Source organism: Zootoca vivipara, chromosome 1 (genome assembly GCF_965207765.1).
Source record: "Zootoca vivipara chromosome 1, rZooViv2.hap1.1, whole genome shotgun sequence".
NCBI classification, from domain to species: Eukaryota; Metazoa; Chordata; class Lepidosauria; order Squamata; family Lacertidae; genus Zootoca; species Zootoca vivipara.
The window spans coordinates 83,157,507-83,185,100 of record NC_142582.1 but is presented as its reverse complement, the minus strand read 5'-3'; the positions used below and the strand labels follow the sequence as shown (position 1 = coordinate 83,185,100).

The 27,594-nt window shown below is 45.6% G+C and overlaps 1 protein-coding gene across 1 annotated transcript; it reads right to left on the bottom strand.

Moving 5' to 3' along the window:
• Window positions 1-9,260: 9,260 nt before the first annotated feature.
• On the bottom strand, window positions 9,261-27,378 carry LOC118085393 (1-aminocyclopropane-1-carboxylate synthase-like protein 1). The gene is made up of 15 exons (XM_035115998.3): window positions 26,730-27,378; window positions 23,415-24,031; window positions 21,181-21,240; window positions 20,316-20,386; window positions 18,550-18,619; window positions 18,369-18,435; window positions 17,860-17,957; window positions 16,841-16,918; window positions 15,497-15,597; window positions 14,237-14,326; window positions 12,957-13,002; window positions 12,276-12,417; window positions 11,205-11,347; window positions 10,249-10,402; window positions 9,261-10,035 (listed from the first exon to the last, which is right to left on the bottom strand). The coding sequence occupies exons 1-15, from the start codon at window positions 27,376-27,378 to the stop codon at window positions 9,737-9,739; spliced, it is 2,685 nt and encodes an 894-aa protein (XP_034971889.3). The 3' UTR covers window positions 9,261-9,736.
• Window positions 27,379-27,594: the final 216 nt, after the last annotated feature.

Here is a 27,594-nt window from a genome sequence, read left to right as displayed (position 1 = left end):
ATTGATGAGTCTATAGTCAGCAAGCATTTCAGAGTCCCAATGATCTAACAACAGCCAACAAAAAGCTTTTCTCACTTAAATTGGGTGACTGAAAAAGGATGCTTGAGGGAAAACCAGTGGTGTGTAGAAAGGGCTTCTGAGCTTGATTTTCGTGCTAATCACTGAACTGAGCAGGTGCTCAGACACCCTGTTCCTTAATTCCTGGTATATGTCTTTCTGACTAAATTACTGTTTTGCATCTGGCTCTGGTTACAAAGCCTCATGATTCTAGTCAAAGCTAAGTAGATCTTGTGGTCTTGAAGACTATCCACCCCTGATGTAAATGCCTCTTCCTGCTATTCCTCCAAAAGGGAATATTGCCTGTTTCCAGTCTAGCTTTTCTATCTCAGCTTCTCCATGCCTGACCCACCCCAGCTTCAAATCACACCTTATAGATTGCCCCCATGATGTAAATGTGAGGTCTTGCCTATTACCGGTAGATCTAAGTCCGCTTGAGAAATTACTTGCTAAGCAATTTGCCATAGGTTTTTGGACAGCTCTTTCTAAGGCTGTAACATGGACCAACACCAGATGGCAGTGCAGCTCTATTTAGGTTAAGAAATGTAAGTGTGGGTGGCGGGGGTAGGGCTGCCATATTTCAAGATGTAAAAAATCTGGACACAAAAGTTGTCTGGACACTTCCTGGTTCTGTTGAAAAACCCAGACATATTGAAGATTAGCAAAACCCCTAATTTCGCCAGTGGGATCCTGAACAGACATGACAGATTTAGGCTTATTAATTTCAGTGGGTCTATTCTGAGTAGGACTAGCCTTGAATTCAACCCTTAGTTGATTAATTGGTTACATTAATCCATTTAAAACTTTGTGATTGCTTTGAAAAGACAGAATTCGGGGAAAAAACTTTTAGACAAGCATATACAAAAAAATGCCACCTTTGAAGTGCTACATCTTCCCATGTAGGATGAAGCTAAATAAGACATTAATTATGTGATTGCATTTATAAAGCTTTACTTTCTTTAAAAAGATGTTCAAATAGCCACAGTTGGGGCACATGGGGCAGGGATGCAGGTTATCGTCTCCCCTCCCCATGCCATATTGCTTTATTATACATGTGTACATTTATGCAGATGTAATTGATTCATCTAAAACCAATGTGATAAATTATTGAAGATTTCAGGTGACAACCATTTAATCATAGAACAAGCCTTGAAGGAAGTGGGTGAGAATAGGCATTATGGGTAAACGATTCTTGTGTCAAGTAATTAGGTGTACAGCCTGTCCTGGATGGGATTGTACTTCCCTTGAAGGAGCAGATACACCAGGGGACGGAGGGGTACTCATCAATCCAGCATTGTCTCTAGAGCAGGCATCCCCAAACTGCAGCCCTCCAGATGTTTTGGCCTACAACTCCCATGATCCCTAGCTAACAGGACCAGTGGTCGGGGAAGATGGGAATTGTAGTCCAAAACATCTGGAGCGCCAAAGTTTGGGGATGCCTGCTCTAGAGGCTCATGTAGTCTTGGTTGTGTGACGTTCCTTTTTCCATCTTTCTGGTTCCCTGCTTTGACCATTTGACAGAGGTAGCCTAGCTGCAGTGACCCATGCTCTGGTAACCTCCCATTTGGATTACTGTATTTTACTGTACATGGGGTTGCCCTTGAAGACTACCTGGAAGCTTCAATTAGTGCAGAATGTGGCTGCAAGAACATTAACTTATGCAGCCAGATGAAATCACACTGCACTGATTCTGAAAGAATTACACTGGTTGCTTTAATTCAAGCACAGGCAAACTCAGCCCTCCAGATGTTTTGGGACTACAATTCCCATCATCCCTGACCACTTGTCTTTTTAGCTAGGAGGGCCGAGTTTGCCTATGACTGCTTTAATTCTATCAATGTTCAATTCAATTTAATTCAAGTTTTCAATGGTTCTTATTTTTATATATAAGTTATCTTGAGTCCTGTCAGGGGAAAAGGTAACATAACATAACATAACATAACATAACATAAAGCACCCTACCTCACACCACAGCCCAAAAATGCATAGCTGCCAAGTTTTCCCTTTTCTCGCGAGGAAGCCTATTCAGCATAAGGGAAAATCCCTTAAAATAAGGGATAACTTGGCAGCTATGCAAAAATGTGTCATTAAAAAGTTAGGTTTTTAAAAAAATAGATTGGTCACTGCTTTTAATCAGATTGGTCACAATATTTTTGAGTGTAAAAATATTTTTGAATGTAAAAAGTTGAGGCAGTTCAGCAGACAGACCTCAGTACTGGACCTCTGCTTCTCCATGATCACCCAGGAAAGTGAAAGGGCCATGACTTACTCATGCTCTGATTTCCCATTTTGCCGATGGTACTATTTTAATTATGACTGAGACTTACTGCGGGCCCGTTGAAATGAACACACGTAAGATTGCGCGACTCCGATGACTTTCCCTTGAATAGCTGATTGCTCTTTCCCAGGGGGGTTAAAGCAAACGTAAGTACTGCCTGGGCCTCTTCCTGGGAATGTGCACGTTCACGCACCCATTGCAACTGGCAAGGCTCCTCTTAACCTTATACCCTGCTATATTTAGGGAGCGTGCTCTCACTGCCAGCCTTGATGCGGATGACGAGATTACTCATTGCATAGCTAGGTCTGGGTCTGCATTTAGTCTGTTGCCGCACCACTTCTGGAATGGGACAACCGTGAAGCCAAAAGATCTAAGCTAAATGTCTATGGGACATAAGTCGCAGTGGAGGAACTTGCCTATGGCTGTGAAATGTAAACAACGCTGTGTGTTACCACTATATTGGTAAGCCAATCTGTTCCATGTGCTTGGTCCCCAAGGCTACGTGATTATGTAGTGAGAGAAGTTCCTAGTCCTCACATCCCAAATATCAAGTAACTGGTGCTTAGATTATTCTAACCCATGCCTAAATGGGGCAATGGATGGATGGATGGATGCATAGAGATGAGACAACTTCCGGTACAGAAATAGTGTGTCTTTCAGTATCAGCTTTTTCCTAGGATACACAATTAGGTTTTCCCCAAGGAATGATATTTCATCTTTATCCATTTTCAAATGTTCTGAACAGTGCCACACATGATATATTTTTGCATTTAAGAAACGTTGGCTCAGAATGGTAAGAGTTGGAAAAGCTCAACTATGAGCTCTCCACACCCCTCTCACTAGCACTGCAATGACCTTTTCACCAACCCCAAACTTTGTCTTGCATTTCACTCATTAAAAAAAGACAGTCGTATAATTGTAGAGTTGGAGGGTTGTCCAGTCCAACCTCCTGCAAAACAGGAACCATAACTAAAGAATCCATAACAAATGGCCATCTAACCTCTGTTTAAAAACCTCCAATGAAGATGAGTCCACTGCTTTACAAGGGAATCCGTTCCACTGTCAAACAGCTCTTACAGTCTGAAAGTTCTTATGTTTACTTGGACTCGCCTTTCTTGTAACTTAAATCCGTTGGTTTGGGTCCTACCTCTCTGGAGCAGCAGAAAATAAGCTTTCTCCATCTTCCATGTGCCAGCCCTTTATATATTTGAAAGGTGGCTATGATATCCCCTCTCAATCTTCTCCAGGCCAAACCTACCCAACTCCCTCAGCCGTTCCTCATAAGGCTTGGTTTCCAGATTATTGTGTTTATCTTCATTAGACAAATTCAGGGAGAGTAAGGCTATCAACGTCTACTAGCCTTTTTTTGCAGGAAGGGGGATTCCTGCACTCAAGCACTTCTCAGTTGCGAAGAGAGTGGCTCCACAAAGGCAGCAGCACACATGCAGATGAATTTGCAGGTGTCTGAACTGAACCCACAAGCAACCAAGACTGCTGAATAGGGACTTAGGAAACTGCCTTATATTCTTGCCCATCTAGATCAGCAACGTCTACACTGACTGGCAGCAGCTCTCTGGCATCTCAGACAAGGGCCTCTCTCGGCCCTACATGGAGATGCCAAGGATTGAACATACAACCTTCTGCACACAAGACAGATGCTCTGTCCCTGAGCCACAGCGCTTCCCTAAGGGATCACCCTTCCTGCCTCCCCATAGCAGCTTCTCGTGTAGGGAGGAACTGTATGCAAAACCCTTCCACAAATGTATATTGCTCCTCATACGGGGCATCTGTAGGTTGCCACGTTGCCACGAACAAAACACATACCCTGATGCTATTTTAGGAATACGCAGGAACAAATGGTGCATTGTGAATCAAGTGTTGCCTCTTTATGAATGGAGAGGCTCTCATCTGTGCGAATGGTGATGGCTGGATGTCATGGAGCCCTGGGGAAGAACTTTGCCATGTGAGAATAACACCAGCCAGTCCACGTGTTGCCAGCTGAGAAGAGGGCAGGGGACTGAGGATGGAGGAACATGCCATGCTGATGCCCATCGAATGTCCACAGGCATGTCTCCCCATGTGCTTTTCCAGAATGAATATGCTGCATCAGGTCAACTGCAGAAGCAAAATGTCAGGACTACCGTAATAGTTTCACTAGCAAAATAGGAAATTTCCACCAAGGGGCAGGGGGCAATCGAGGTAGCATAAGCAAATCAGCAGAGTGTATATATTGTGCAATGATTCCTTCTTCCGCTGCTACTTAGGTTTGGGGACATTGCTTCAGAAATGTGACCCTATATCTTTGAGCAGCGATTTCCTTGGCTCTGCAGAGAAACCCAGCAAGGGATCTTGTTTGTATTCTGGCAGTGTAGCTGAGGCAGACAGGTCTGCAGCAAACCGATCTATTTTTGGACTCCAGCTTGCCATTTATATCCCGCAAAATTATTCATCAGCTTCAGGGTGACAAGCTATTAATTTGTATAAATACGTCAGAGCAGGGCTTTTTCCACCACTCCGCCCTTTCGCCTTCATGTGCGGCGTGACTGAGGTCAGTTTCAGAACACAAATAAAGTGCCTTCAGCTTGCAGCCGGTTCCTTGTCTGCTGTTCATTCATATTCTAGATGCATCAGCTTACCCAGTTCCATTTGTTCCTTATTATTACTGCAGAGGAGGGCAAAATAGCAACAAGGCTTAGCTGGGATTCCTCAGCTGGTTATCTTTAGCGATGCTGGATTGGTGATGACAGCATTTTGTACAGGAGGGCAGATAGTGGAGTTATCACCTCATAGCCTGTTATATTGAAGTGTTGTGTACTTAAGGATAAGATTACTACAGAAAAAGTTATGGTTGGCTAGAAGTGGAGTCCCCTGTCTCATAACTTATGAACCTTGGCTACATGCATCCTCTCAGATGGGGAGCTTCTAATTCTTGGAAGCCATTATATTTTCTGGACACTAGACCCAGGAACATTTGACCCCCCTCACTAGTTCTTCCAAAACATAAAAGAGGAATAAAAATAGAAAGCGAAGCATTGGGTCACTACTGCAGTATACCAGGCATGTTACTAGATCAGGGATGAGGATAAGGAGACTTAGGCCTGGGGGGATGCAGCCCTCTCTATTTGGCCCTCAGAATCAAACAAGGGCCACAGCCCTCCCCAGGCTCTCTTTGCAACCTCCTTTAGTATTTTTGCCTAGCTGGAACATGTCCATGAGCTCTGATGTTTCTTCCCTGTCTGGATGGATGACAGAAAGGGGTGTGCAAATGGTATGTAGCCCCCACAAGGCAGCTAGCCTTCACAATGGTCCCCCATTCCTGTGCTAGGTGTCCATTTTTACAAGACGTATAAGATTACTACTTCTGCCAACCACCTAGTCATTGGGAGATACAGCATTTGGGATCAACAGTGGCCTGGCCCATGAAGAATGCAACCGGAATGCACATTTTGCTTTTTGTGTTCAGATCAAGTGACTCCCCAATTTATGCCTGGTGAGTTGACTTAGCTTGCCTTGAGTTTTTTCTGGAAGCGCTCTGTTCAGCTTCTGTCATTGAGAAAGCAAACTCAAACGGCGGTTATGGAAAGGCTGCTGCTGTGACTTGCCTTTGCTTTCATCTTTAATCCACCCCACGTTTTCTGCATTCGGGTGTTCAGAAGGGAAAGGGTCACGAGGAGGACTTGCCTAGAATAGCTAAGCCCTCCTGCATGTTTTCTGTGCACATTTCGAATCTGGTGGAGAACAGCAGGGAATACGCAGAGCAGCTAAAAATAGCATTTGCTCCCAGTGTTTATCCAATATATTTTGCTATGCTTGGTTTTGCTCGTGTCCTTTACTATGAATAAGTGTTCCAAGCAAGCTGAGGACAAAAAGTAAACTCTTTTGAACAAGAAACTGCTGAAAAGCCTGGACCTTGTGACTTGGCAGGCTATCCTCCTTTCTATTTATTTTTAATCTACAAGCAGCCAGCTCCCAACATGCTCTTTTTGTCTAAGCCACGGGTGGGGAACCTACGGACTCCAGCTCCCATCAGTTCTAGCCAGCATGCTCAATGGTCAGAGATTATGGGAGTTGTAATGCAGCAACACCTGGAGGGCCGCAGGCCCCCCACCCGTGTTCTATACAGACTTATGGCCAGAGCCAACAGCAGCCTGCCTACAAAGTATGTCTGACTATGATGGAGAAAACAGGGTGTTGCCAAGCCCCTCAGCAGGCCCCACTATGCACAGCTGCAGGAGATATTGCGGGCCCAAAAGTGTGTGGTCCTGCTCCACCCCACAAATTAGCTTTATGAATGGACAATAAGGGCAACATAGAACTGTAGTCGGAAGAGACCCTGGGCATCCTCAAGTCCAACTTCCTGCAATGCAGGAATATGCAGCTGTCCCATATGGGGATTGAACCTTTGACCTTGGTGTTATCAGCACCACACTAACCAACTGAGCTATCGTTGGACAGCCCTTTCTTCCTTCATAGCTATGCTTGGCATGGACAAAGTATGGTCACGAGCAGAAAGCTGCTCCTATTATGCCACTCAGAAGTTTGGTAAAACACACCCACCCTCTCTCTGCAGACATATTCAGAATGGGAAGGGGAGATAAGGGAGTGGCAGTAATGGCAGTACAAGATCCAGATCTAGCTGCAATGGGAAGGAAGAGGGAGGTCATTCTCTCATTTCTCCTCTCATCAGCCTAACACCACCTGACATTTTAAAAGCAGTTACCTAGTTTACCTTTGAGAAAAGATTCTGTACTTGGATGCCATCTTTGTATTTTAGATACCTAGTTGCTGATTTTCTCCTCTTGTTATGCTGTTGCTGTTACTAGAATCTGTATTTTTTAATGTGTTCCTAATTATAATTGGGACGCGGGTGGCGCTGTGGTCTAAACCACAGAGCCTAGGACTTGCCGATCAGAAGGTTGGCAGTTCGAATCTCCGCGATGGGATGAGCTCCCGTTGCTCAGTCCCAGCTCCTGCCCACCTAGCAGTTTGAAAGCCCGTCAAAGTGCAAGTAGATAAATAGGTACTGCTTGGGCGGGAAGGTAAATGGCTGCTCTGGTTCGCCAGAAGTGGCTTAGTCATGCTGGCCACATGACCCGGAAAAACTGTCTGGACAAACGTCGGATCCCTCGGCCTGTGAAGCGAGATGAGTGCCGCAACCCCAGAGTCGTCTGCGACTGGACTTAATGGTCAGGGGTACGTTTTCCTTTAATTAATTCCTTTAAGCCAACCTTACAATTCTACCTTTGGGGTAGGGGGCAGGCACAGTTGTCATTCTGTGCTAATGCCCAACACATCAGCAAAACGGAAAGCAATAAATGCCATCGTTTTATATATATATATATAAAGGAGTAGGCAGAATAAAGCAAGTTGACCCACCACAGCTACCAGTGAACACCAAAGGACTAATGCACACAAGGAAAAGTTACTTTCTTCCCTCCCTTTGTTTAAAATTACATTAACACATCCTTTAAAAAAAACAACCTTTTTAAAAAACCAAGAATTTATCAGAATTCGTTAACTTGCAAACCACCATGTGAGGTCCACATCACTATATTTGAATCACGGTCTCTCTTCTGCCTCTTCAGCATTGTCCATCAGACAAGTCCCTTGCCCACTCCACCAGTATGATGGTATTGGAACTTAAAAAGGCTACTGTGAAGCATATTACCACTAAAAGTTTGTATAAGAACTGAGAACGGATGCTCTTCAATTTCATAGCAGAGGAGAGACTCAAAGTGATTACCTTATTTCAGAGACAGTGTTTGCAAGCTACAAAAAAAAAACTTGACTGGTCACTTCTTGCCAACTCAAACTATTGAATTCCTGAACTTAAAAGAGCTGGGACTTAAGCCACTGAGATTTTCATCATTTTTGTTTTTGAGGCTGGAGTAGTCACAGCAATGTCAGCCCCTTGAAGGATCAGGAATGGACTGGAGGATTTGTTGCACTCCTCTTGTATATGAATTCTCTTGCCCTAATCATGGTTAGTCATGACAAATGCACAAACCCTAGCTATGATTAACATACACAGGTAGCCAATGTGGAGTCTTCAATAAATTTTGGACTACAGTTCTCCTACAGTCAGTGATTAGGGAAGATGGGAGCTGTAGTTCAAAACATCTGCAGGGCACCACATTGGCTGTCCCTGGAACAACGCTTCAGATTTTGGGGAGGAGCAAACCAAGATTAGGGTTAACCTAAGTTAATGCAGGTGGCCCTGTGGTCTAAACCACAGAGCCTAGGACTTGCTGATCAGAAGGTCGGCGGTTCGAATCCCCGCGATGGCGTGAGCTCCTGTTGCTTGGTCCCAGCTCCTGCCAACCTAGCAGTTCGAAAGCACATCAAAGTGCAAGTAGATAAATAGGTACTGCTCCGGCGGGAAGGTAAATGGTGTTTCCGTGTGCTGCTCTGGTTCGCCAGAAATGGCTTTGTCATGCTGGCCACATCACCTGGAAGCTGTACACTGGCTCCCTTGGCCAATAATGCAAGATGAGTGCCGCAACCCCAGAGTCGGTCACGACTGGACCGAATGGTCAGGGGTCCCTTTACCCTTTACCTTTAAGTTAACATCAGTGCAGCCATTACAAGTAACCATGGTTGAAACATTTAAGGGAGAGGAAAAGAGCTAGAGGGGAGTGCATGTGAGGCTGTGGTCTGTTCCTGAAAGCTTAACCCTGCTTAAGAAGCAGGAAGCATTAAGTAAGCCTCTGAATACCAGTTGTGGGAAATCAAAAGTGGAGAGAGAGGACTGTTGCACTCAGATCCTGCTTGTTGGCTTCCCATGGGCCTCTGGTTGGCCGCTGTGAGAACAGGCTGCCAGACTAGATGTGCCATTGGCTTGATCTAGCAACCTTCTCTTATGTTCCTACTACAAATGTATTGACTGGAATTCAGTGTTGTTAGTAACAAATACTCACCAGCTGAGTTATGTACAAACACTGATTATTTACCCATAGTAGATTATCAGAGATGGGGCACATTTAAATCTGCCTCTAAATTCTGTATTAAAACAACTTGTTAATGAAATATTCAACTTAGGTCACAGCGAATTGTACTTCGATTTCATTTTGGATCATGGAGGATGTAAAAATAATAATAATAAGAGAGAAGTTCTTTAGGGGTAAAAATTGAAAACCAGTGAAGAAAACCAGTCTGCACAAGAGAGCATGAGCTTGGTAATTAGAAACAAAAATTTAAAAACTGTGTAACGCAACGGGTGGAGGCAGACTAAAAGTCACCCATTTGTAGTTGGCCCCAGTTTAATAGAATGATGAGAAGATGGCCACAGGAAGGAGATTTACAAACGGCTTCCTGCTATATGGAAAATATATCATTAGGTAAGTCAAAGCTGAGCAGCAAGAACTTCCAGCAGCAATCACTGTGGAAAGGCACCAAAACCGTCTACTGCTTCCCCACCAACTTGCGGAAAACATCATAGACCTCTGGTTTCTCCTGGGCAAACTGTTCCACCGTATTCTTCTGCAGCCAGTCGGACGAGCGCATTTGCTGCTGCAGGAGGCCAATGAGATCGCCGAGGTTGGAGCCACCAGCTGACGCTGGCTCCTGATGATGGGACACAAATATCACTTCGTCTGCGCTGTCCACTTTGCCTTCTGAGTCAGACTCACAAGACTGGTCTTTACCTTCATTCAGGATTCCATGCTCGTGTTCTTCCAGAACCTCACGGACCCTCTGCATGCCTGGAGGAAAGGGAGAGGAGGGGAGGGAGAGAGTTGGAACGAAAGCTGGATTCGGATGGAGAGCTAAGGGATGGAGAGCAACCAAGCGGTGACTGACAGTTCAAGAGAACCAACTAACAGGTCTGAGCTATCAGGCCACAGTATCTTACTGGTGGGTTTGGCCCATGCTGGGACACCAGCTGGGAGAGAAGATAGGAGAAGGGCAGCACTGACCTAGCTTCAGCCGATGTATCTTGTCCGAAAAGATGATGCGGAACCAGCCAGGCTCGCTGCACTCAAAAGCTTTACCACAAGAGAGCAGGACTTTGTTGTCCAGGAAGCGCCTCCAGAGCAGCATTTCCTCTTCAAATGTTCCTCTTCGCAAGTACTGGGGAGTAAAGGAGTCAAGAAACAAGTAAGCTCCGACTCACAGGAAGGAGTTACAGCCACATCTCCCCAACTTCAGGAAGAACATGGAGACCCGAGGTTCCCCGCAGCAGGGGTGGGCGGACTTCAGGCTGGGGTGGGTGGGTGCAATTCAATGCCACAGTCTGCTGATTGTTCTGTTAGAACAAGCATTTTGGCTTCTCAGATGAAACTATTCCCCCTTTCCCCCGTCACAAGCTGTTCTGGGGAAAATCTCGACACCCCTTCCCCCAGTTTCAGAAGGAGGAGAAGAGGTGGAAAGCTCTGTTGTGAAAAGTCACCACACAAGGCGTCTGCTGACGGGATTCGTTAGCTGAGTCACACCCTCAGGATCTACTCTGTTTAATAGACCCTTGAGATCCACCAACAGGAGTCAGGTGCAACATCACTCAGGGGTCAGACATACATTTTTTCCATTTCCGCGGCTTAAGGGGTCGTATGTATGTGTGGGAGAGACACTTCTGTACACACTTAATTGAAACAACTACTGCTATTTCTGTACTTTACAGAAAATTCTGAGTAAGCTCTTTCAAAGGATAATTTTGGAGATGAATTATTCAAAGTGGGGCTGGGGGGGGGGGATGAGGTTGTTTTTACAAAATAAAGCAATGCATTGCCAGTGAGACAGTGTGTGTGCGCACACCAGCCAGATCAAATGCTTTCTAAAACCCATAACGCTGGATGTTTACCTGATTCACACCCACCACTGCTGAATTAGAGGGACTTGGTTTGATCCTGCAGGGCCTCCTTTAATGAGCACTGACCTTTCTGAAATCAATCCATACAAAGAAGCCTGCATTGCGGTTCAGGAAGGGAACCCCAAGGGTCTTGAGCTCATCTGTCACAAAAGTGTGGGCAGCTTTTAGCCTTTCGTGATTGGCCCGTAAGTACACCTGGTTGATCCAGTCTAGCCAAGAGGAGAAGACATATTCAGTTCAGACACATAAATATAAAATCGCTTGATTTCTCAACTCTTTGATGACAGGCGGTTCAACGTGTGAACTGACTCAATTGAAAAGCATTGCATCTGAAGCCATTCGAGAAAATAGGCAAGTTCTGCCTGTGGCAACTGATCTGCAGCAACTCATTCAAACACTGATCATCACTTGGTGCTGCAGGCGAACTATGTGCATGCACAAATCATCCCACAGAGAAGAAAGTGGACAAGATCTACACAACACTGCCCATATTTTGCATTGAAATGTTGGTCTCACTCCACTGCCGCCTTTTCTTTATTCTCACCTTCTGCACGATCAACTTTTGCAGCAGCAAAACATGACGCAAAATCCTCATGGCCTTCTCAGTTTATGCAATGCATTGCAATTTCCTGTTGGTCACATTTCAGGTGTGCACATGAAAACAATCTTAAGGTGCACACCTAAAAATATAAGAAGGTCCATCTAAGCCAACTCTAACATATGCAGAATGTCTGAAAGGGTCCCCCAAGCGGGTAGACTTGTATGCAGGTGGGGCTCCCATGTAATCTGGACCCCTGGATTGAGCAGAGCTCCAGGCCTCATGGGAGCTGTACATGCAAAGGGGGCTGTTTCACACGTCCAACAAAACGTGCTGAGCTTGGGGGGGTGTGTGACTTGGAGTGTGGTGTCACTTCCTACTCTACACATTGTTGTGTCTATGGTGGGGAGGCTATGAAAAGGGCTGTTTTTGGCAGTGCAATATTTTTATGCCTTAATTGAAAGTGCTGCTGAATTGGCAACCATCTCCACGCTTACAGCCTGAGAATCCTGGACAGGCAAAAGCCGCTGTTTTGGCAAAGCTCCCTCGTCAAAGCGAGAACAGAGCAGGGAGGGGTTGTGCAACATTCTTGGCCTCACCTCTGTCTCTGAGTAGCTGGGCCATTTTGTACTGGACAGGCCCACAGACCCCGTGGAAGTAGCACAAGGAGGCCACAGCATTGGCGACATCTTGATTCAACGTGTACAGTGTCCCAAAGCGAATCCCAGCGGAAGCAAAATCCTGCAGGGGCCGGAAATTAATAATCTTTTGATCCAACAAATGAATAAACAAATCTCTCTCATGCTTGGCCCAGGCTTTTGAAATAATACCACCTGACCATCAGAAAAAAAGCATCTTTATGCTCAAAGATGGATGGAAGAAACAGTTCCGACAAAGGAAGACTGGCAATTAAAATTAATGGAGTAAGCAGAAATGGCGAAACTTACTGGAAGAATGAGAAATCAAGAAGAGTCTTTTTAAAACAGAATGGGGACAATTTACTGATTATTTGAAGATACATTGTAAACAAATCAAAACATTAGCAGGATTGATATAAACACATGCAGTAAGAGATAACCAAGGGGAAGATAATTAGTAAACAGACTTGAATTGGATATGCAGTAATAAAAAGATATAAAAAAAGTAACTGCAGAAATGAGGGAAGGGAAGTAGAGGGGAAGGTTAATTAGATTTGGAAAGATTTTGTTTTTCTTGTTAAAAATATTTGTAAAAGGTGAAAATGAAAATAACATTAAAAAAGAAAAGAAAAAAGCACTCACCTTAGTAATTCCCCACATCACATGGGTCCTCTGCGGATCAGGAAATCTGTGCATAAAGAGAATGCATATGTAGATGTTAGCAACAAATCAAAGAGGCTTCTAGGGTATTCTGAAACACCAGAAGAAATTATACAGTCACCAGTGTGGCTCCCAAGGACACCCACTAAGACTTATTGAGGAAACTGCAAGTGTCTCTAGTTCCCACCCAGTCTGAGTTCCTCTTCATCCTCCCCTGCATCACCTATGTTATCTAAAAGGCTGGACTTTGGTCTTTCCTATTTCAACAGCGTGAGACCAAAAATTGTCATCCTCCCCTGCCTCTCGCTTTCTGTTCTGCTCAATTCACTGTGTCATAGTTGTGACGCCCTGCAGCACCCCCTAGGCTCAGTGCCCAGAGCAGTGAAGCCAGTTGCACTGCCCTAAATCCACCTCTGTTATCTGTTTAGGGGCTCTCTACTGTTCTGATTCGCCAGAAGACATGGAAAAGAGGGGGGAAAGAACAGCTTTTCTACCAATGACACCAATAAAACTTCCCCTTGAAATGAAAGTAGCTGCTTGGAAAGGGGATTTTCATCCATGGGACCGTGCCATGGAGGAAAAGAATTAGAAAACCCCTTCACCACCACCACATACTCTCAAGGCTGCTCGGACTACCCTGTGGTAGTCCATCTCCATAACAAAAACGCGCCAGGCCTAGTTTGCTCTCAGAGAGTCAAAAGACCTGCCTGAGGTCTCTCCGCTTTGCCTTCAATCTGCGTATTTCCACACCAGGTTTAGGAAAACCTCCAACCATCACAGGCATGCAAAAGAATTTCAGGGACAATTGTATGCATATTGTTCCTCTCCTCCATGGTCCCGATCCAGGGTGGGGAGCCTGTGGCTGTTGCGGGACTTAAACATCCATCATCCCCAATCAGCATGGCCAATGATGATGCGAGTTGCAGTCCACCGATATCTGGAGGGCCACAGGTTCCTCGCCCCTGAATCAGAGAGTCATTCTCACTGTACTGTTAAAACTATGCCAGAAAGCAACCCTTTGAAGCCCTGGGATATCGTGGTGCAGAAGCGTGGGGAGCACAATCCCCCAGGTGCAAGACCCTAAAAAAGGGAATGTATCACACCGCTGCCAGTAGAAGCTGCCAACTCTTAACCCGTCAGGACTCTTAATAGCAGTTTGTGCTGCGAAAGTGATTGCTCAGTGCTGCTTTTCTGTTTCACAGAACTTTATAGTGTTGGCGACCCCCATTTAGAGGTGATGGAAGCACAAAAAATGCCTTTACCTGTCCATTTCAAGCACACTGTGGAATGTGACAGAATCGTCAAAAACTGACAGCATGTAGATCTCATCTACTATCACGTGCAGCTCATGCCTAGAATGGGAGAAAGGAAAAACAGGGATTTTTTTGGCAATGAGTAGAGAGACTGCTTGCTGCCAGGTAGTGGGCACAGTTCAACCGGCTGCCACTGGAGAGGAGGATTTAGTAGGCAATGCTGCCAAAAGCGGAAAGCAGGAATAGAGTGAAAACGTCACACCTAGTAGCCACATTTGCTCTCCCATTACTAAAGATGGCAGCAAAACCTTCATGGGAAACCTTTTGGTTTCCCACCAAAAAAGGCTACCTTTCACTGACACACAAAGCAGCTTGCTGATAACAACAGGAGGCACTTCCAAATTGTTGCTATTTTCGGGTGGGTTCAATCTTATTGGCATTCAATCACATATGGGCAAATTCAGGCCATGCAATTAAAAGTTGATTTGACTCTCTTGGGCAATATCCTCCCTAAAATTTGACGTTTTGGGATAAGGAAAACGATGGGAAATTTAATGAAAACTGGGCAGTAACAATTGCTGACACAACATCGTATAGGCATCCCAGCAAACAAATCAGAGGGAATGCTCAAGAAATGACCAATGATATCTGTCCTTGTAAACTTTGTGGGAACAAATCAGGATGAATGTGCAATAAAATAGGTCATCTGGAAGCAACCAGGATGCTACACAGGTGTAACTCTCCCCTGGCACTCCTAGTTCTTTCTAAATAGGAAGCAATATCAATGGAATGGAACCAGAATTTTATCCCCAGTCATGGCATTTGCTCCTCCAGCTCCACCACTCTCCAGTAGATGAAGATCTCCTGCGCCATTGAATGGCACCCCATCAATTCTCCTTTGCTTATAGCTAAAGCTCCGTCTTTGAATATGTCTGGTGTCACAGCCAACTCTTGCCTTCAAGTACCACCTCACCCCACAAAAAGCCCCTCACCTTTTCTGTGGTCTTCAGCTGAACCTCATCCTCTACAACAGGTGTGGGGAACCTTTGGCCCTCCAGATGTTGCTGAACTACAACTCCCATCATCCCTGGCCATTGACCATGCTTGCTAGCGCTGATGGAAGTTGACAGGCCACAGGTTCCCCACTCCTGCTCTACAGAAACTAAGTACATTAGCCAAGGCAGATGTAAAAATGCATATTTTCACTCATCCCAGCCTACAATATTTTGTCTGTTGGACTATATTTCCAAACAAAGCCTTAGATCATACCTTTTTGCAAATTCCAAGAAGTCGTGTAACTCAGAGAGAGAATAGATGTCCCCCAAGGGATTATGGGGGTTCAGGAGAATTAAAGCCTTTACTCTGACACCCTATAAAACAAAAGCATCAAACTGTATAACACAAAGAGCAAGGGACCTTTTATAAAATGCTGCCTGTCGAGAAACCTGCTTGTCCTGAGGCACTTTGGTTTATAACATTGGTGACCCTCAATATCAGGCTGCCTATACCTGCCTGTTGCCAGCGCATCATGGAATGTAGCTAAGTAAAGGAGCTTGAATGAATTCTCTTTTCTAGCTTTACAATATTTCTTTAATCAAAAATGTCTTCGTGTAAATCAAATTCCACGTAGATGTTAAGTGGACAATTGCCAAGAAAATCCAACACAGTCACATTTGGCTTTAAAAGAGGAAACGTCCCAAAACTGAAGGAATTGGTAAAAAGAAAGTTGAATGGGGAAGTGGAAAGTTTCAGATCTCACCAAAATACTTAAGACATTGTTCAAAACCTGAACCTTACTAGGAAGTACATCACAGATAAAGGAAAGACTCCATCAGGGGCAAGAAGATGCCAATGTGGCTAATGAGCAGAATCAAGGAAGCTATTAGAGGTAGGAAGGTACCCTTCAGAAAACAGAAGTCTTTTCCAAATGAGAACAAAACGGAGCATAATCTTTGTCAAAAGAAACAGAAGCAAGCAATAAGGGTCCATTCAAACTATCCCATATGCCAGGCATAGGCAAACTCCAGCCCTCCAGATGTTTGGGACTACAGTTCCCATCATCCCTAGCTAACAGGAGCAGTGGTCTGGGATGATGGGAATTGTAGTCCCAAACATCTGGAGGGCCGGAGTTTGCCTATGCCTGGTGTATGCTGTAATAAAATAGTTGTCTATCAAAGCTCCAAAGTTGTAATGCAGCAGTAAAAACACCATAATACATTCAGCCTCTACCACACTTGGCCGCAACAATGCTTATACTTAGACCACCCTGGACCACTGAAATGAATCAAAACTAGGGGCCAGATTCAGCTAACCTGGCCCGTTAGCCGAAGCCAGTGCAAAGACTCCCACAAGCAACAGGGCTTCCCATTGCGCCTCCCCTAAATCCACTCTGGGAGCTTGGGAAAAATCCCAGAACAGTGTGCGGGGGAGACTGTTCCATCAGGCAAGCAGAAATGCTTGCACTGGCAGAACGACTGTATTAGCGCAACACTGAATTACCCCCAAAATCTAAAGGTGTATTGTATTACATTCCACAACATCCTTGTAATCTGTGGCTCCACCCACCAATGAAGCCTTGGAAGATTCAGGAACTGTAAGATGAAGCAAGCTCACCTCTGACTGTGCATCCTGCAAGGCCTTCTTTAGCTTTTCCACAGTGAGCTGGAATGGACGGTTGCAGGTGCCGGTGACCTGAAACGCATTAAAGATTAGGCTGAGCACAAAAGCCTTTCGGAACCAAGCAAAAGCTACATGTGCTGCACATCTCAAGAAGTCTTAACAAGGACTCCACTCCCTTCAACTGGATGTTATTACAGAGATAAGAATGGTTAACACACTTCCCAGTGACATCATGAATTGGGCAGCCATTCGCAGAAGCTGAAGTTCAACTTCTACTGAGGAAGGGATATTCGTGGACGTCTACAGAAGAATGCCAGAATGCTGATTTAGACACAAGCAAAGGCTTCGTAGTCCAAATTACTTAAACCTTAAATTCAGCAAACATATTCTAGGAAAGGTGTTCCAAAACTTCTTACTGTAGGGATACACATGGGTAATTTCTGTTCAGAAACTTTGTCTTCTCAGAGAAACCAAATATATATTGTGTGCAATACTTCCCTCTCGGTCAGCCAGTTTGGCAACCCATGTCCAACTTTCCCTGTGACTTGGAGCCTGAACCCATTGTTTAGCAACTACAGTGGTACCTCTACTTACGAATTTAATGCGTTCCGAACGCACATTCGTAAGTCGAATCCCATAGGAATGCATTGGGAGAAAAAATTCGTAAGTAGAAGCAACCCTATCTAAAAATTCGTTAAGTAGAAATAATCCTATCTAAACTGCATCCAAGATGGCGGACGGAGCTCCATTCGTAAGTAGAAACATTCGTAAGTAGAGTTATTCGTAAGTAGAGGTACCACTGTATTGCTCAAGTGAACTGTGAGGAAAATATGTAAAGTTACCTGCTGCCAGAAAATGCCATAGACAATAGCAAGAGTAGCCAACATGGTGCCCCCAGATGTTGTGGACATGCTGGCATGGAGACAGATGGAAATTGCAGTCCACATCCGGAGGCTGCCGTGTTGGCTACCCCTAGGTTATAGAATGTGATGGCTGTCCACTCTCCTCCTTACCTGACTGTCCAAATGGGCATAGACCAGCTTCACATTCCCATAGAGAAACACACTTTGGGTGATGCCTCCGTAGAAAGGAGTAGCGATCAGGAAGGCTTCTGAAATCAAAAGAAGAAAGCTGGCTATCCCACTGCTGCAATTTGTGCCCCTGAAATTTACAGCTGGGACAATGCAGCTGAGGTCAGGTTCTTTGTGAAAAGTTCCTTTCTACGAGTCCAGAGAAAGCACTTTGGAGTCAACTTTTTCTTGCCCTGATTAATGTAGCTAATTAGTGCAAGTACAATGGGCAAGGGAATAAAGAAGAATACCCAGCAGAAATACAACCACAAACATTAGCAGTTTTGTTGCTATTCTTTGCAATATTCCTACTCCATTACCAACCAACAAATCCATATATTAAGGGTTGTATTCAACTATGTTTTGCTCAAAATAGGCCTACCAAAATTCATGGACCTAACCGTGTCATTAATTTCAATACCACCCAATATTTCTCTAGTTATCTTACTTACCCCCTGGATCACAGAGAACAGTAGCCAAAGCAGAAAACAGAGAGCCGCAGCCATTCAGTATGATCACCTGCAGAAGACATGTTGGGATAGATGTTTACACCCATTTAGGGTAGAATAATCATCAATATGAGTGCCAATACATTACTAAAAGAACAAACAAGCCAGAAGTAAATTGACCTACATTTTCTGCTTTAAGAGGTGCAGGTGCCTTGCAATAATAGGTCAAAAATCGAGCCACTTCCTCTCGCAAGCTGAAGGAGATATAAAAGCAACCACAGAATTAGCTTCTTCCAAGGAAAGGCTTCGCTCTCCACCAGGATGCATTGCAGAACAACACAGAGAAGGTTTATGCAGTAGGCATGGAAACAGGGTAAATTTTACTGGGCCAGCGCAAAACATTTCCGTTGTTCACACACGTAAGATGCCATAAAATCCCGCACTTTTTTATCGTTAATTTCCACTTTAGATCTGATTACAATGAAAACTGAAGGTATAAAATGCTTAAAAGCACCGATGGGGCACCTAAGACTCTCCAGATGCTGGGCTACAACTCCCATCATCCTGTACCATTGACCATGCTGGTTGGGGCTGATGGGAGTTGGAGTCCAACAGCATCTGGAGGGTTATTGGCTCCCCAACCCTGCTTAAAAAAAACCATATCCTGGTGGGATGGAGATGGCCCTTCAGGTGTTGTTGTGCTACAATTCCCATCTCTCCTGACTGTTGGTCATGCTGGCTCTAAATGACTGGAGCTGTAGTGAGCAACAAATGGAGGGCCACAGGTTCCCTGGTATACTGAGCTGAGCTCCTTTGCTGAAAAGGAGAATATACATATAGTTAATTCCCTGAAAGATCAGCCCATCCTGTCACAAGCATGTTATGTTCCTGTCTGGACCAGTTCAAACTACATATCCTGGGTATTTCCACAGTCCTCTTTAGCTCCTTCCTTCCTTCCTTCCTTTTCTTCCAAGGCAGTGTACATAGCTTCCCCTGCACCCAAGTTCTGCTCACAACAGCCTTCAGAGAATGAATGTGTTCTTAGAATATATGGTTATTAAAATTATCAACTATATTAAAGAGACACCCTCAGGTGCAAAGACTTCACATGCCACACAGTTAGCAAACAGTCCATTGTACTCTTGAGGTGCTATTTTGAAGTAATTCAGCACGCCCTTCCACCACTCACCCCCTTATATATTTTATTTTCTGATTTCTTATACACACATGAACGCAACCATGCTCGCTTCATCACCCTTGGTACTTACAACAATCATACATTTTATTTTTTTATTTTTGTATAGCATGTAGCCATTTGAGGCACTTTAAAAAATACTCCTCTTCCTCCAGAACTGTCATGACCTCCTCTCAGCCCCTGCCACTACTTCAGGGAATATAAAGATGAGGGGGAAATACTAACTGCCCATGGGGGGGGTAAGCATGAGGCTCAGCACTTCCCACAGAGCCCTCACAGTCTTAGGGTGTTCCTCCAATAACAGCCCCTCCTGCAGAAGGGCACTTTAATTCAGCTCAGCCAGTTCCTCAAGGAGGAAGGGCTTTTTTTCCCCTGCTGGAACTCACCAGAATTCAGTTCTGGCACCTCTCAAGTGGGCACCATTGCCATTCTCAGACAACAAGGAAGGTGTTCATGGCGAGTTCCTGCACCTCTTTTTCTAGGAAAATAGTATCGGCATAACAAACCAACATCAAACCTCAGGATTCTAGATGGCCCCAGCTCTCTGCTAGAACATGTTTCACAGCTCAGCAAAGCAGCTCACCAGGATCCTGACCTGCTTAGAGAGATCTGACTTTGCCTGCCTGGAAAAGGCTCTCTTTATTGCTTGTACTGCACCTGCAATCTCCTGCAGAACAGGATAGTAATTTCCTTGTAGATGCAGAAAATAGGGTGAAGATACGAAGGGGAAAAGATACAGGGCAGTTACTACTCACAACATATGGCCCTTCCAGTCAGGGTATTGTAGCAGTGGAGGTTCTATGACGTTCATGTCACTTTGCGTCAGCTATTAGCAAGGAGAAGGAGAGGGCACAATAATTAAGCAAGCCAAATTGGTCTGGAAAAGGTGAGAATCAAACCTGTAGAACCGAATGCTCCCATCCTGCTGGAGGGCATTTGTATTACAAGTTACAATACCCAAAACGCGCAAGTCTATATTGGTCAGTAAGGCAAGTCCATCCCATTTCCTTTCACGCGAACAGGCACACTGCTAGCGCTCCTGCAACAACATTATCAGAAGAGGACTCTCATTCTGGAAAGAGACACTGTCTCTGGAAGTACCCAGAATTTGAAAGTTAAAGAAACACCCTAAGAGAACAACGATAATTTCGATTTCCATTCTGTTTAAAGCTTGGTCAAGGAGGTGTAGGGTTGCTAGTTTGGGAATCATTTCCATCCTTTCTAAAGGGTGCGGCTCCTCTGTAGAGTCTTGTCTCAATCCTCTGCTGGGTCCTTTGCCCGCTTTGTCCCCCAATTGTTTTGAGGATAGATAAATTCATGCATACTAGGGAAGCAAGGGCTTGGAGCAGGAATAGGGCAGGAAGTTCTCTCCAATATTTGAAAGTGTCTGGTGGTTGACTGCAAGAAACCCAAGAGAGGTGCCATGCTCCCACCACCACTACTCTGGAAAAGGCACAAATTTGTAAGCTTCCCAAACGGAAAAGAAAGGCGTCAACAAGTATTCATATCAAGATGCTTCAGCACGTCAAATTAAGCCTCTGAGGGCTAACTGATTTGGGAAGGGAAAGAGCAACGCCACCAGCACAGCTCAGGAATCAAACACATTTACGATTCTCTTACCCGCTTGGACATCAGATCAAAGCACAGCTTGTTCTCACTGGTGCCAAAATTAATGATGCCCTGGAGACAGAGACAGAAGTATTGTTAAGAAAAACAATCACTGCGTGTATATGTATTTCACATTAGCTGACGTGCCATTACGCCATCTCAAAAATCATACCCTGTTAAAAAAATGTGTGAACCAGAGTTCCTTTAAGTCCTTTAAGGGCCAATGAGCACTTTGGGAAATAGTGCTTTAAAGATCAGGCGTATAAGCAAATAGTATGTAATTTATTCTTCAATTCACTTGTGAATGTAACTGAATCCAGGATTCCTCTTTTTGTATAATTACGTGAGAGGCTTCAGCTGTAAATTTGCATGCATTTACACGGCACATACTCATATTCCTCAACGAAATCATTTCATGCCGTTCATTTATATTAATATACCGTATAGACACTTCATCATTCATACAGCGTGAAAGAAATTGCAGGTCAGTAAGTATAGATGGGACCCAGGTGGCGCTGTGGTTAAATCACTGAGCCTAGGGCTTGCTGATCAGAAGGTCGGCGGTTCGAATCCCTGTGACGGGATGAGCTCCCGTTGCTTGGTCCCAGCTCCTGCCAACCTAGCAGTTCGAAAGCACGTCAAAATGCAAGTAGATAAATAGGGACCGCTACAGCGGGAAGGTAAACGGTGTTTCCATGTGCTGCTCTGGTTTGCCAGAAGCGGCTTTGTCATGCTGGCCACATGACCTGGAAGCTATACACCGGCCCCCTCGGCCAATAATGCGAGATGAGCGCGCAACCCCAGAGTCGGTCACGACTGGACCTAATGGTCAGGGGTCCCTTTACCTTTACCTTTAAGTATAGATACTATTTTTCTTGGAGACAATAGCTTGAGCAATCACCTCATTTACCCAAGTTATTTATTTATTTACTACATTTGTATACTGCCTTTTCTCTAATAAATTGTGGTGTACATAGACCTCATTTTCCCCCTCACAACATCCCTGGGAGGTAGATTAGGCTGATAAATAGTTACTGGTCCAAAATTACCCAGTATGGATTTGAATCTAAGTCTTTCAAGTCCAGTTCAAGATACATCATGCTAACCTCTTTGAAAGCAAAAGACATGGGTGTAACCAGGATCTTTGCTTTTTTGGACTTTTGTTAGGGCAGGGGGCAGAACCGATGTGATTGGTCAGTTAGTTATTTCTATTGTTTTACTTGACTACACCCATGGATGTGGAGGGTGAGAAGGAAAGAGGAAGAAGTGTTAGTCCTGTGTATCACTTGGGCACATGGAGACACATCTACATAGTGTTAGGCTGTGGTTTAGTGTTCACAATAACCTGGCCCCTGAGCTGTAAAAAAACCCCATAATTTTAAGTCCCCCTGGGCTAACTTTCATTTCAGGCAAGATATCAAAAATACAATGCTTTGTAAATTGTGTTGATTTAGGAGTAGTGCATGTGACTGCCAGTTTCTCCAGGTGGGTGGGTGGATGTTCAGCTGTTTTTAAATAACAGAGGATTCTGTCCATTCCCTATATTAAATTCTACATCAAGGAGTGGCGGTGTGTGTGTGTGTGTGTGTGTGTGTGTGTGTATGTGTGTGTGCCTCAATTAAGACTTTCCATCCCCTTTTCCTCCTCAAAGCCACCTTTTCCCATTTAGCCTTTGGTTCAATCCTGGGCATCCCAATACTGGGAGAAACTTATCATGTTGAACTCTATGCAGCTTATTCCCAAGTAGGTATACAGTGGTACCTCGACATCCGAATGACTCGACTTCCGAAGGTTTCGACTTCCGAAGTCGGCAAACCTGGAAGTTTTTCCGCCACACACGCGCTCTGCGCCTGCGCAGAAGCGGTGCGCGCGGTCGGCGCATGCGCAGAAGCGAAAAATCGCGCTTTGCGCATGCGCAAAATGGCCGCTTCGACAACCGAAGGATTCGACTTACGAAGAGCGCCGCGATCGCCTTCGTAAGTCGAGGTACCACTGTATAGAGGATTACAGTCTTAGTTTTTACCCCCAACCAAAATGAAGCCCAGGCTTCGTAAGCGCACGTGCTCAGATTTCTCCTTTGTTCATACACCCTTCTCCACCCTTGATCACGTGTCAGAATGTAAGCTTCTGCTTCAGAGAGCTCTTCCTTGATTATGCTGAACCTTGATCTGTGTGGAAAATCCATAACCATATTAAATAATAATTTTTGTTTTTGAAGGCACACAGCAGAAACATAGTTTACTCACAGTGGGGTTTTTGTCCTCTTCATACTTGTCGGCATGATAGGCCCTGTACCCTTCCTCTGTGGAGCCCCTGAAGACGTTGGCAATATTGCCTCGGACCGAGAGGTAGGGGCTGCTTTGGAAATCACTATGGTTGCAGAAATCGAACACATAGGCTGTCCTGTCCAAGACGGGCCGCACCAGCTGTGTGGTCCTCACTTCCTGCTGTGCCCCTTCTCCTGCCCCAGTGCTATCGGAAAATGCTTGGCTAAGGTCCATGCCCTGGGGCAGCCCACTTGCAAAGGAGCCGTTATTGCTTTGTTTTAGGATGCTGAGCATCTGGGCGAAGACGTTGAACATGCGGAATTCGTGGTCCCGTTCCAGTTCAAATCGTCGCTGCTCCAGCTGTATCCGCCGCTCCTCCGCCTCCAGGTCCCGTTGGAGCCGCCGTTCCTCCATCTGCAGAAAGCGCTCCTCCATGTCCCGCTGCGCCGCCAGGGTCTTCAGCAAGAGCGCGTCCAGGGGATCCTTCAGCCGCTGGGCTTTCCGCTTCTTCCGCAGGCGGTGCAGGGTGGAAAAGCCAGGCCGTGGCCCCAGACTTTGGATCCGGGATGACGAAGCCATGTTGGGTTCACTGAAACCTGAAGGAGGAAACAGATGAAGGGAAATTCCTTCTTTTGAGGCACAAAATCATTTCACGCTTCTTGACTACGGTCAGACTTGCTTGAACCACCTGCCATTGTTGCCTTTAATTAGTATCTGTAGCAGAATCTCAAAGCAAACCAAACTACTAAAGAATATTGATAAATCAACATAACATAAGCAGCATTTGCTGGGTGAGGCCAACAGTCCACCTAGTGCAGTATCCTGTTCTCACAGTGGCCAACCAGTTGCCTGGGGGAAGCCAGCAAGCAGAACCTGAGCACAACAGCAGTCTCCTCCCTGCAACTGGTATTCAGACACTTAGTGTCTCCCACAGTGAAGGTCTTCATGGCTAGTACCGGTAGTCATTATTCTCCATGAATTTGCCAAATCCCTTTAAAAAGCCATCCAAATTGGTGGCCATCACTGTCTCTTGTGAGAGCAAACCCCATAGTTTCCTGTGGGAGGTTTCCTGTGGGAAGAAGTATTTCCTGTCCCGAATCTTCTAATGCCCAGCTTCACTGAATATCCCCAAGTTGGAATATTTTGTGAGAGGGAGAAAAACTTTTGCCTATCCATTTTCTCCATGGTTTTGTGCACCCCTATCATGTTCCCTTACTCATGTTCCCCCCCCCAATAAATTAAAGTTCTGAATGTTGTAACCTTTTCTCATAAGGGTTCCTGCCCCTTTGTTGGCCTCTTCTGAACCTTTTCCAGCTCTCAAATATCATTCGAGGCAAGGTGTCCAAAACTGTACGCAGTTATGGTGACACCATAGATTTTTATAGTGGTATTATGATATTAGCAGTTTTATTTACGGTTCTATTCCTAATTATTCCTAGTATGAAATTTGCATCCAGAAACGCGCCCATTCCTTTAACTTTTTGCAACAAGTACCTGATACACAGATGCAACTTATTCAGCATCATGCTTCAAACAAGTTACAGAGACTGACATAGAATCATATTGTAGAGCTGGAAGAATTGTAGAATTGGAAGGGATCCCAAGAGCCATCTAGGCCAACTCCCTGCAATGCACGTGGCTCCCATTGTTTCAATTTCTAAAATCACAGGTGCTGGAGATCAATCTTGGTGGATGTCATTTCCTCTCACTGAAAAGCTCCTTCACCTTTAATTCTAGATAAAAGGTAAAGGTAAAAAGTATATTCTATACCTTAATTCTATACAGTAGTTTGCTGTAGTGGCTAGAGATGGCTTGATCCCAGCAAGCCACCAGTCAGAATTATAAATCGTTCCAAATAATGGATGGTGTGGAAGCTCACATTCTGAAGTCTGATACTAACGATGCCAAACTAAACATCTACACTGGCACATCTCCTCATGGTATAGATTTCCCCTCATTCAAGGTGACTTGAACAGAGGTAGACTCAGCATTTAGAGTTATTTATTTGCTTTGTGGCATTTAAAACTCCAGGCAGAGGTGGATTTAGGGAAGTTTTTAATGTTTGATATTTTATCGCTTTTTTATTCTGTTGGGAGCCGCCCAGAATGGCTGGGGAAACCCAGCCAGATGGGCAGGGTATAAATAATAAATTGTTGTAGTTGTTGTTATAACAAGTTGCGGAGTCACAGGGCCCCACAGTAAGCACTGCTATAATGATGAACAATGGAAGGTGAGAGGTGGGGATTTTGGTGCTGCACAAGGTGTCACTGAAATATTAAAGCCCAAAGTCCACCACTGTTCCAGGATCCAAAGCAGCCTGTCTCACCCAGAAATCACCCAAACCTCTATTTTAAACCTTTTTTATTATTATTTGAGTCATGGATTTAGTTTACTGTTTTGCATTGTTCCCCATTTGGGACAATTCCAAGAAAGTCAGCATTCTGTAAACTAAGGGTACTATTTGTAATTGCAAAGGGCATTGAGCAGCAGAACTCATTGCCTCAGAGTGTTTCAAAGGCCCAAAAGTACACCATTTATTTATTTAATTGCCTTTCTGCCTGAAACATGCCCAAGGCAATGTTCTGTGGCTTCAGATAAAGATAGGATAAAAGTTTCTAGAATCAGCACATTGGGACCTTCGGAGGGATTGGGGGAGGGGCACGGACACAACACACCTGGGGGGGGGGAGGGAGAGGTTGAAATTATGCTGTATTACAAAACCAGAGGTTTCCTGGCCTCAATGCAGGCTTGGCATCAAAGGACTGGGAATTCTTGGAGAGATCAGGGAAAGCCCCTTGATTAAAAATGACAGTTTTGTAACTAAAATAGAGGGTTGTCCTTCTCTGGGAAAACACAGGTTGGCTGGTGGGGGTGGGGAGTGTATGCCTCATCTTTTATAGAGCAAAGGAGAGATTGTAAGTGACCACTCTGAAAGCAGAACCTGGATTCTTTGCTTTCCACTCTTCTGCTGACACAACTAGCACACACCACATCAGCGTTAGCTCCTGGCAGGACAGCAAATGGTTACTTAATGTACTGTACTGTTGTTGTATTTTTACTGTGAGGGGTGGAGGTGCTTGTGGGATTGTCTGTCTAGGGGGCGCTAGGCTAACTTCACCTGCCTTGGGTACTGTGTGCCTTGATTTGAGAGGGGGGGGCAGCATGTGCTGCACACCCCCCCCCCAGTGCCAACATGTCTCGGGTGGGGCCTGCTCTGTTGTGACCAAGAGATGCCCATCAACCCCTGCTGCCGTGTTGACGTTAAGTGAGCCGAGCCCGCCGCCGCCGTCCTACCTGAGGGCGAGACACTGGTCTCGATGGGCATCTCCAGCCTGGAGAGGGGCGAGTCGTCCAAAAAGGCCCTCTCCTCCTCGGGGGAGCCCCCCGGCTGGTAAGTGAGAGAAGGCGGAGGCTCCGGCGTCAAGCACTGCTCCACCTCGGAATCCACCTCCTCGCATTTGATCTCCATCAGCTCCGGGGGCTGAGAGGGCGGGAAGGGCAGAGCCGACGAGGGTGCCAAGTGGGGACGGTAGCTCTCCACCAGGCTCCCCGGCGGCAGTACTTGTTGCGCCATCAGTAAGGCGCCGCTGCTGCTGCTGTTGGCGGCGGCGGCGCTGTAGGCAAGGGACGGCCGGCTGGCCAGGACCCGATCCATCACGTCGTAAAACTTCCAAGTCCTGCCCCCTCGAGGGGCCTTGTTGTTCTCCTTGATGCGGCGGTACTCCAGCTTCATCTTCTTGATCTTCTCCCGGCACTGGTCGCCCGTCCGGTGGATGCCCTTCTCCCGCAGCACCTCGGCGATCCGGTTGAAGACGTGCTGGTTCCGAAGGCAGCTCTCCAGCTCCGCCTGCACCGACTCGTCGGCCCACAAGTGCAGCAGCTCCACCACCTCGGGGTCCGACCAGTTGCTGCCCCGCTCGTACTTCTTCCCTCGGAAATCCATGCTCGCCCCCCGGCCTCTGAACCTGCCGCCGCCCCCTCGGCGCGGGGAAGCCCAGCAGCTCCCCAACAGCAGCAGGAAGCGCAGGGGACGGGCATTAGAGAGAAGCGGCCGGCAAGGCGCAAGGAGTGCTTGAAACCCTCATCTGGGGCTGGCACGGATTTGACCCGCTTCAGTTTATTGGTGCTAAAGCTTTACTGTCGGGGATCGTCTTTAGGA